The 11,012-nt window shown below is 33.3% G+C and overlaps 3 protein-coding genes across 4 annotated transcripts; 2 read left to right on the forward strand and 1 right to left on the reverse strand.

Moving 5' to 3' along the window:
• Positions 1-2,153: 2,153 nt before the first annotated feature.
• Positions 2,154-5,977, reverse strand: LOC112796044 (nudix hydrolase 2). Of its 2 annotated transcripts, XM_025838297.2 has the most exons (9): positions 5,281-5,977; positions 4,297-4,508; positions 4,146-4,211; positions 3,893-4,030; positions 3,485-3,562; positions 3,352-3,402; positions 3,188-3,222; positions 2,882-2,990; positions 2,154-2,475 (listed from the first exon to the last, which is right to left on the reverse strand). In XM_025838297.2, exons 1-9 carry the CDS (start codon positions 5,411-5,413, stop codon positions 2,281-2,283), a joined length of 1,017 nt encoding a protein of 338 aa, XP_025694082.1. In that variant the 5' UTR covers positions 5,414-5,977; the 3' UTR covers positions 2,154-2,280. The 2 variants fall into 2 exon arrangements, with proteins under 2 accessions (XP_025694082.1, XP_072091013.1); XM_072234912.1 differs by lacking the exon at positions 3,188-3,222 and having other exon boundaries at positions 2,882-2,911.
• Positions 5,978-6,740: 763 nt separating this feature from the next.
• Positions 6,741-8,781, forward strand: LOC112796043 (uncharacterized). The gene is made up of 2 exons (XM_025838296.3): positions 6,741-7,039; positions 7,722-8,781. Exons 1-2 carry the CDS (start codon positions 6,741-6,743, stop codon positions 8,521-8,523), a joined length of 1,101 nt encoding a protein of 366 aa, XP_025694081.1. The 3' UTR covers positions 8,524-8,781.
• Positions 8,782-9,838: 1,057 nt separating this feature from the next.
• Positions 9,839-10,231, forward strand: LOC112796045 (putative lipid-binding protein AIR1B). The gene has a single exon (XM_025838299.3). The coding sequence runs from the start codon at positions 9,839-9,841 to the stop codon at positions 10,229-10,231; it is 393 nt and encodes a 130-aa protein (XP_025694084.1).
• Positions 10,232-11,012: the final 781 nt, after the last annotated feature.

Genomic DNA, 11,012 nt, shown 5'->3' on the forward strand with positions numbered 1-11,012 from the left:
TTCAGTAATAATTATAAAAATTTAAAAATTAAAAAATCTTAGAAATATCTTAATTTTGGAATACATATCATTTCTCCTTATATAAAGGTCAACCTAAAGACAATTTCTTTTTAGAAAAAAGTTTCAACGTATTCAATATATGAGACTCTAAAAGCTCATGTGTTCAATAAAAACATTTGTTTTTAACTTTTTAATAGGTGCCCTTAAAATATTGGTTAGCAAAATTCCTAACATATATAAACAAAACCTTTTACTTTCACAAGGTAAAAATTCATGTGTAGTCAATTTTATGTAAAGTTGATAGTTAAGAGCCATTAAATGAGTTGAATAATTTAACTATATTTTTATTTAACAGCTCTCAATTATCAACTTTACGTGAAATTGACTGTATCTGAATTTGGACCCTTTGACAAATATCTAACCATTTTTAATTGACAATTTTAGCATTTAAATAGGAGCAGCATAAAAACAACACAATATAATATATAATTTAATTTTAATACGTTAATAATATAAAATATTTTATTAGTTGTCAAATTATTATATCTTTTTAAATAATTATTTACGTAATTAATATAAAAAACAGTTATTTTTTTATTTAATATATATATAATGATCCGACATCAAAATTTTATATATATAACTTGGGAGGAGAGGTGTGTGGTCCAGTCCAGTGCCAAATGGCAATTGCTTCTTGTTCAACATTATGAAACTAATCATATAATCAATTAATGATTAATGACATAGTATAATGTTGTGCACTGCAATGTGCGCATTATAATCCGCATTATCTAGACACTCAAGTTATTGATGATGTCAACTTTTCATGCAGCTTCTTTTATGATGACTCTAAGTACACACAACCCCCACCTTGCTTAGCTTTCATGCATTGATCATCATACCACATAATAATGCTACATGTTTGGGTACTGTTTCCTTTTTTTTTTTTTCAGTTTTTTACGATATTTTTCAATCTGATAGGCTTAAGATTAATCCATTGCAGATCAAAGCTCTATTTAAGAATTTATTATTGACCAATGAATTGCTACAAACACAAGACAAAATTCAAAACTCTAACATTTATTTAAACAGACTAGTGAGCTAACTGCTAAATCAATTAAACTTGGTTGTTTGTGTACTGTTTCTATTTCCAACCGAAACACCAAAACTATGATTGTGGCCCAAAGAGAGAGAAAATTCAACCAAACATACTACCAATAATGAGTTCTGTAAGTTAGTAGAGCATATTGGGGCAAAGGTGTTTGATTGTGTACTAAAAATATAAACCTTTTTTGTACATAATTATTTTTATAATGACCTACAAACATGGTCAAAAAAGAGTTAAGTTCCTCCTAAAGGTATTAGGCTAAAAGGATGGAACCCAAAATAACACCTTGAGGAGTTGAATTTCTCTTCGGTGGGAACTATATTGGTGGAAGTGGATTGGTTGGATTTGAAGTGTAAAGATGTCATCTAGTTGAAAGAAAACCAAACTAAATGTCCCTTCACTAATATCACATGTCAGGAGCTTTAGTTTAATGTGTGGGAATCAACTTCCTACCCCTTTTCAGTTGACAAAACTTGAGGTGATCCCAAATACCTAAAGATATTTTGGAAAGAGCAATAAACCAAATGTCAGACTAAAATCATTGGCCAAGGGGTGTCCTCTTCATCATGGTTTTACACTATAAAAAGGACCTCAAGCCACCTCTGTAAAGCATCCTTCATTCTTCACTCTCACTTTTCACTTTCACCTTGATCATCTTCTTCTTCACAGACCTTGAAACCCTTTTCATCCTTTACTTTCACCTTCACTTTCATCCTCTTCTGAGAGCTTCTCTTCTCTGTAAACCATTCCTGTCCACTTTAAACAAAGCTCATTCATCCTCTTGTGACATTAGTGGAGGTCTCAACACTTGTTCTCCACCTCTCTTTCTCACTATTAGTTCTTGTATTGTTTATTTGCCATTAACAGAAGTGTCTTCCTCACAAGTTTACTTACCCCTAATCTCTCACCTTAACTATTATTTTTCACTTAATCTATTTTCCATGAAACCCACCCGAATCAGTACTTAAATATTTCTTGCTTTCTTATTGAATAATCATAATGAATTACCACAAAATAACTATCTCTAATGAAGATTATCACTCAGTAATTGTAATTGGCCTGATAAGGATCTGTATTATTTGTTCCCATAATGAATCAAATGGTACAAATTCAAGTAACTAAGCTTCAATATCCTTCCTAGTTGTGTATACTGTGTAGTCTTTTAACTATGCTTACAAAGAACTCTTTAAGGCCCCAGCATTCAAATACAAATAATATTTCTGATCAGAGAAGCTTGATGAAGTAGATACAGCACTATATCCAGAATATTGCCCGTCAATCTTTGCCGAGCATACATCGCTTATGTACTTCAAAAGATCGTGCTTCTGGACAAATGGCTGAGCTGAGTACTCCTCAAATGGCATCCACTGCAGCAGAGAGAAAACATAAAGCACAGATAGCTATCAATCTTCAGTCTTAAGCTTCAATGATTTTCCATTTCCCCAGGAACCAGTATGTTTTCCAAAATTATAAATCATTTTCAAACCCAAACAAGCGCGAAGTGATTCAGAGTTAGAAGCTTCGGATATCAAGGCAAATGATTATATGATAGGTTAGATGGTGTTTTGTTCCTATCCTAGAGTCCGTGACACGTGTCTTATGTCCAACTATTTTGGATACAGAAATTATGATCCATGAGCATTGAAAATTTACTTGGTGATGGAAGGTTTAGAAGAAATGGTGATAGTTTTGTGATCCATGAGCATTGAAATTTTTCTAAGACCTGGAAATCAAATCATCATTGCAGCTTAGCTTCAACTAATATATACATACCCGTGATGCCTCTATCTCTAATCTCTGCTTCTGGATATCGGAAGAAAGGGGCCGCATCATGCACACAAAGAATAGATCTGACTTGTCAAAGAATGATTTATGACTTTGTCTGTTGATCAAATATTCAGATGGAAAATAAAGGAATGCTCAGTCGAATTCAAGAAACTTTAAATAGAACAAAAAAGTTTCAAAACTTATCAGCAGTTAAAAATTAAATAGGAAAATATACAAGTTTCAGGTCTCAACACATTTGCTTCACAACTATTCCCTACATCTAATATCAATATATATTGATAGACATGCTACCTGAATGCTAATACTTCAACGAATTCGGAGTCAACCTAAAAATTGATATTTGAGAACACAGAATTATTAAGCTTAGAACAGCATTAAACTTCAATGAGACTTAATCAAATAGCCAAATTCAGGGCTAACCTACATTTAATTGGTAGGGCAACAAGGTTACTTACTCCTGTTTCTTCTTTCACCTCTCTTACTGCTGCTACACAAATATCTTCTCCCTGTATAGGTTGAGTGAGTACATTAAACAAAGACAGCATACCATCTTATACCATAACAAGAAAGAAATTCAAGACATTTTACCTGATCAACAACTCCAGTAGGGAATTTCCAAACTCCAGATCCACGAAAATGTCCACTGTTTTCTTGAACAACTAGGACCTAAGATCATCGAATAATTAGAAAATTGGATATTAACACCAAATGCAAACGGGACTAAATTCTGAAAAACTTTACATAGTATGAGGCTACTACTCTTTTTATAGTAGAAACAATGATAATGGAGAAGACAGAAACTAGGTATTAAGGGCCTATGATAGCATTTTCTCTTGCATCCCTTTATTTTGAAAGTACAGAAAATATCTTGTAGATTGTCTTGAGACAGAAAATTTTAAGTGATTGTCTCCAAACATGTTTCTATTCCCAACATATCTATCTTAGGACAGTAACCAAATGCTACCTAAGGGATTGCTTCTAGTTGTGGGGAAATACCTCTCGTTTTTCATTCATGACAAATGCACCAATGCCCACCCTATGTGTGGCATTGACAGGAATGGTATTTGCAGTTTCAGGAATCCAATATACAAGCATTAAATATTTTGGCTCTGCATGGTGGTACCAGAAACCTTCCTACACCAGAAGTTCCAAAGAAATGTTGGATAATACAAATTATACAATTAAAATCGATACATGGCAATTAAGGAAACTCCAATTTTCATTAATTTTTACTTATCAAGGTAGTTACCTTAACTAGAGGTTCAACAAGACTGGCTAAATGAATCGGCAATTTTATCCATACACCCTTCTTGCCCTGCAAGACAATGCTGATTTATTAACTCAAATAACCATAATGATAGATTCCGGATTCTCAGTATGTATTAAAGAGTAAATATTACCAATTGCTTCCAGTGAGAGATTGAGGATCTGAGAATCAGTACAAATGTTGCAGCATCCATAGGTTGATCCATTTCCACAATAACACCATCATGATCATCATCAGTTGATTTAAGTAATTTAGGCTGTTGAACATGATCTTCGGCAGTTATTGATGAAACTGTAGATGAAGACATAAGTCGAATTGGAGAACGGATCGTCATTGCAATCCTACCTATTAAGAAAGTAGAAAACAATTAGGATTTAATTCGCATACATTATCCGTGTAAAAGCTTTTCATGCAAGCATCCAATCATATAAAGCTACGTCAACAAAATAAACTACCTTTGACACTCACTATCTAAATGGTCGTCCAGAAAAGGAATTAGACTTTGTGCATCGAAATCAAACTCAATTATAGACCTCATACAAAGACCAGCAATCAATTATCTTTTAGTTTTTCAAAACAAAACCTGAACAGAATACCAAGCAATCTCTATAAAAAATGGAAACAGTACCTACCAGCATCCAGTGGAAACAAAAAGTTAAGAGCTAGCAGTTCTTATCTCAATTCCTTGTTAACACTTCACCGATTGATTACGAAAACTATAGAATTTGAAGCTACCCCATTGGATGCATGAATCACAAACTTCAAATTTAATTTAACAAAAACATGAAGACAGCTATGAAGCTTAAGAAAAAGGAAGGTTATACAGGGGTAAAAATTAGCTAAACTTCCCTTCATTTTCCTCAAAATTTTCAGTTACCTCTAATCTACCTACCAGTCTACCACTACCAACATGTGAAAGAAACAAGCACTTTCTAACAGGGAATGGATAACACTATATGATTACAGAATCAAAAACCATAGAAGAAGTTAAATTGGAGCCAATAGACAAAAAAGGCCAAACTTTGCGACACCCAAAATGAAAAGGATACAGAATTTGAAGCTGGTTCAAATCAATAAAAGGTTCAGCAATGAAATTAGAAAGCATAGCTTACAATACCTGTTGAAGTTTTTGTTCTTGTTATTGTCTGGGCTGAAGAGACGAAACGGAGAGAATTCGCAAGGAAACGAGGAATGTTGGTGGTTCTGGCTGAGCATAACAATGGTGAGAGCTTTGGCAGCGATCTCAGCATGTTTGGTCTTCGTGTGAATATAATCCAACAAGAAAAACAACAACTTTATTGTGGCTTTCTTCTCAGTGAATCAGATTTTGACGTTGAAAGTTGGAGGTTGAAGAAGTTGAAGAACCCAACGAGATTGGCGTTACTCGATAAACGAAGCCACAACGCACAAAGCAATGCCACACAAAATGATCAAATTAGAGGGACTTTCCACTTCGTTTTCAATATTACGGTTTTGCCCCTCCAGAATTTTATATTACATAAACCTCCTTACATTTTTTTTTCTGAAATTTTTTGGTGAAAAATAAATGGATAAAGAATCAAGATTGTAATTAAATTTTTTTTTTAAAAGTATACATTGTATATGATATTTTTATTTTTTATTAAAAAGTATTTTTCTTGGAGTATTAAATTGAACGTTATAATTTAAATTTTATTTTTACATAAATTAATATTATATATTAATCATGTGAGAGAATAGAAAGAATTATTCAAAAAATATTTATGATTTGTATTTTGCGGCTAATTTTTTTTATATTGTATTGTTATTGGTGTTTTTCATTAATATTATGATGTTTTGGTATAATGCAGTGATATGGGATAAAAAAAATCGTGAGTAATGATTTCAAATAAGACAAAAAAATTAAAAAAAGTTAACAGAAATCGTGAGTTACGATTTTAGATAAGACAAAAAAAAGAAATCGTGAGTCACAGTTTTAATTTTTTAATTAAAAAAATATGATTTATGAAATCGTGAATAAAATTTTTTTTTGTTATGCAAATCGTAAGTAACGATTTATATTATACATCACACTTATAAAATACATCCATTTTAACTCATATTAATGTATTATACCATTTCATCCATAATATAAAAAATAATTAACGTGTATTTGCTTCTCTTGTAAATATTAATTAATAATTTTATATGTTTTTTTGTTTATTGGTAGCTAATAAGATGCTACATATATAAAATAAAATTTAAATTTTTAAAATTTATTTAAGCATATTAATAGTCTAACTATTAGACCAACTTAATTTGATTCTTTAAAATTTAATAATAATTTTATATGAAATTATGGATGATGCTAAATACATATTTTATATAGTTAGAGTGACATCTTTTATAATTAATAAACAAAAGTTGAAAACATACTAGTCCAGGTAATTAAATTCCTAACATGCCATGTTGCAGTGGGTTAAATAGTACTTTTACTTTACCGAGTTTACTCACTAGTCAATTCCCAGTAACCACCCTACCAACCCATTTTCATTTTTTTTCACCCTTCTCCGAAACCCTCGCGCCGCAAATTTCAATTTTTTACCACCCAATCACACCATGGACCTCTTAGCCGCCGCCACCGCCGCCGCCGCCGATGGCGACACTTTCCCGGTCCCTGACCACGTCGCACCATTCCCCGATTCCTGCGACCTCCTCTACGCCGCCATTCCCACATCCCTCCGCAGCAACCCCCAAAAGCTCCGCCCAATCCGCTCCGTCGCTGCCGCTAGAGCATCCTCTTCCCACCGTAACGGCCAGCTTCCAGAACCTCCCGATACCGGTGGTTCCCCTTCGGTTGAAGAAGATCGGCTTGGTGCCGGGTCGGGTCACGATGACGGGCGCACTCAGGAATCCGGGTGAGTTTCACTTCTCCTAATCGAATCATAGCACAAAGTTAATAACTTTGAATTTTATTATCATATTAAAAAAAATGTGCTCTTTCAGTTCCAGCTCCACTTCCTTTCTTTATTTTATTTTAAATGTCTTTTTTTTTAATTATATTAATATCATCTTTGCCATATGGTGGCAGGGCAACTAATAAATAAAAATGATCTATTTTTTTTCATTTTAATTTTTTTTTAAAACTTCCAATAGAAAAATGATTGAACTTTTTTAGCCTTTGGATATTGTGTGAAACTTGTGTTCTGTGGTGATGACAAAGTGTGTGGTTCTTTTAAGTTAAACCCTGCTGCACAGAGGGGAACAGGGAATTGTACCATGAAGATTTTATTGGAGGAGAATTCTTGTCCTTTTGATGGATGCTTCATTATTATGATAGAGAGAACATATGGGGCTGTAATTGGGCACTAAGTTGTTTCATACTTTTCTTGATTGGAACTGTTTTATTTATGTGTAAAAGTTGTGTTAGTTTAGAGAAAACAATATAATGTTGATCAACGTGTTTGTTTTGTTTGCACAATTCATGTTGTTGCAGCATGGGGAGATGACATATTGAGCAGAACTATTCACCTTTAACCAATTTCTTAATAATCATGTAAGTTTTGAGCTGTTATTTTGATTTGTTCTTCTTTGTTTCAGCTCATCTTTGGATGATGATGATGGTAATGACATTGAAAATTCATCTGGGAGTGGCAAACATTCAGGCATGCCAAAGCGAAAGAGGAAGATGGAGAGAAGACTCGAAGATTTCGTGGAGAATATGGTAAAGAAGGTGATGGAAAAGCAAGAGCAGATGCATAAACAGTTAGTGGACATGATTGAAAAGAAGGAGAAGGAGAGGGTGATGAGAGAAGAAGCTTGGAAGCAGCAAGAGATTGAGAGAATAAGGAAGGACGAAGAGGCCAGAACCCAAGAGAGGTCACGAAACTTAGCCCTCATATCTATCATCCAAAATCTGCTTGGCCATGAGATTCAAATCCCGCAACCAGCAGAGGTAAGCAGCAAAGGAGAAGAGGACGAACCCGGACACGAAGGCGAGGAAGCGAATGCTCAAAAGAGTCTCGGCGTCAGCGGTGAGGGAAGTAACAACAGGTGGCCTGATGTTGAAGTTCAAGCGCTGATAACCTTGAGAACTTCAATGGAGCAGAAATTTCATCTTATGGGATCCAAGGTATCAATATGGGAGGAGATATCTGAAGCAATGAATAAAATGGGATACCACCGTTCTGCAAAGAAGTGCAAGGAAAAATGGGAGAACATCAACAAGTACTATAAAAGGACGATAGGGAGCGGCAAGAAGCGGCGTCAAAATAGTAAATCCTGCCCTTACTTTAATGAGTTGGATGTTCTATATAGCAATGGTCTCCTCAATCTTGGAAATCCCTTGAGCAGTAGTACCAATGATGTGTCCAAGATTGAAAAGGAGGAAAGTGAAATTTGATTATCACAAAGATGGATGATGTGAAATTTCTTTCACTTGAATGTGCTAGTGATTTTTTCTATTATGTCATCTCATCTATATGAAACTTTGTTTAGAAACATTTTATAATCCATCTAGTTAAAATGGGAACTTTGTTTGATTGTACTTTGTAGGAGCAAACATGATTCTTGTATATTTAAAGTCATAGTGACAAAGGATCCTATGATACCTGAAATTTTATTTGATAGAAATAAAATTATTAAATATTATTTAAAGAAAGCAGTTACTTGCAACTGTCTAATTGTCATGACTGTTGTAGTAGGATAAGAAGCATATACAGACCAAGTTCTTCATTTTCCTTTGCTTTTCTGACAATTAAACCAATTATTTGCTTGAAGACCCGTAGAATTAGCGCAGAATGACTAAGTTCAAATTAATGCAAGGGAATGATTATTCATATAGAAAGGCAATTTCAAATGGCAGCTCAAAAATGGTGACAGATCCATTACTCCTTTCATTAGATTGTGTCATCTGACATCTTTTGATAAAGGAAAATGGAGAGTTACCAGCAGAGTTTTAACCGGCGACGCCTGCACTCCAAGGTGGCCTCCTTGACGCGTTACTAGCGCCGCTTTAAGGGGCTGGTGTGGTAGTAGCAGAAGTTCTAAGCTTAACGCTTTTAGTTTTAGGTGATCTTAGAAAATTGTTCATTTAATCATGTTAGAACTTAGAAACAGGGAAACAGAGTTGCACATGAGTTTGCAAAAGCTACTCCTCCCTCTCTCTCAATTCTTTTTTCGGTTCCAAGTATTTTTATTCATTAGTACTATCACTATTAAAGGTTTCTTTATTTTAGTTTCTTTTTTCAGAGTTACATTTGAAGTTTTGAACCCAATGCTTATTGATATACTGATTTAGCTTTTAAAAAATACAGGAAAATTAAAGTTATATCATTGTGGAATTTGATGTTGATGTATCAAATTTGTTTGACAGAAAGATGCATGGGATGAAATGCCAAAACTAAGACAGTGGAAAGGAAACAATGGGCACTAATTGAGATAACAATAATCTAATAATATTAGTGCTATGGAGATTAAAGCAACACTTTAATTTAGTACATACTGTTTATCATATGAACCTTAGCTTTGTGAATGTCAATAATTATAATCCCAATTGTGTTCACGGGCTTCCTAACAAATAATATAATAAAACTAATCATTCATCACATTTATTTCTATATATAATCCCCCTTTCAACCCTCTAGTCATTCAACACACTCATATCAAATTAACAAACACAAAAACCAATTAACAAAATTGTGTGATATATATCATCAATGGCTGCTTCTTATTATAAGGGCATCAATGTTGCATCAACTTATGTAGTAGCCTTAATGTTATGCTTCAATCTACTGTCATTGACTAAGGTGAGTTCCAACTATGTCATTCCTACAATTCCAATACCTATTGAAAAGGGTACATGCCCTATAGATGCCCTTCAGTTAGGGGTGTGTGCCAATGTGTTGAACTTGGCTAAGGTCAAATTAGGGTCACCACCAACCCTACCATGTTGCAATCTCATTAAGGGTTTGGCTGATCTTGAAGCTGCTGCTTGCCTTTGCACTGCCCTTAAAGCCAATGTCCTTGGACTCAACCTTGATGTTCCTCTTTCCTTGAGCCTCATTCTCAACAATTGTGGAATTAACAACAGTGCTTTCAAGTGTAATTAAGTATTAAACTCATCATTGTTGTTTAATTAATTTGTTATATAATGTTCTTATATATATCTAGTATATCTGGTATTTGTTTGGTCATTGAGACATGACACAAATACAAAGACAGAGAGATTGAAAATGTATGTATTTCAATTACTTTTCTATTTAAAAATTATTTATTAAGAAATAGGCTATTTTATATACATATCTTTAACTCTAAATATATTTCCGTGTCTCTTTATCTTTGTATTTATATCATATTTCATTTGTCAAACACGTCTTATGTATGTGCATGTTTGTTGGTAATTTTGTGTGTGTGTTTTTTTTAGTTGTGTGCTAATGTAGTTTTTCCTCTTGAGTGCTTACCAGTTACTATGCATGTTTTTGTGTTTTGCAAGTGTATATGGAAGATTACTCATCCTCCTTGCTCTTCATCAGTTTCTTCTATTGTCTATTTAATTAATGCATGGTTTAATAATGTATGTATTGAGTAAAATAAAAAATGTGCTACTTGTAATTATTCTTATTACGCATTTGCATATATTTTTTCTCTTTGAATTAACCTGCATGCAAATATTTCTCATATAAAAGAATTAAAAAAAGCGTAGCAAATGTCCAAATCAATTTAGAGGAAGTGTTTGGATTAATGTTTGTAAAGAGGAGTTTGTCTTAAATTGATTTTATAAATTTGATTTTGATAAAAAAAAAATGAGTTAGTATTAACGTGATTTATGTTTAGTAATTTTGTATTAGAGTGAATTATAATAAAATGAATATTGTTTAAAATACATTATTC

This window comes from Arachis hypogaea, chromosome 4, assembly GCF_003086295.3.
Source record: "Arachis hypogaea cultivar Tifrunner chromosome 4, arahy.Tifrunner.gnm2.J5K5, whole genome shotgun sequence".
Lineage (NCBI taxonomy): Eukaryota > Viridiplantae > Streptophyta > Magnoliopsida > Fabales > Fabaceae > Arachis > Arachis hypogaea.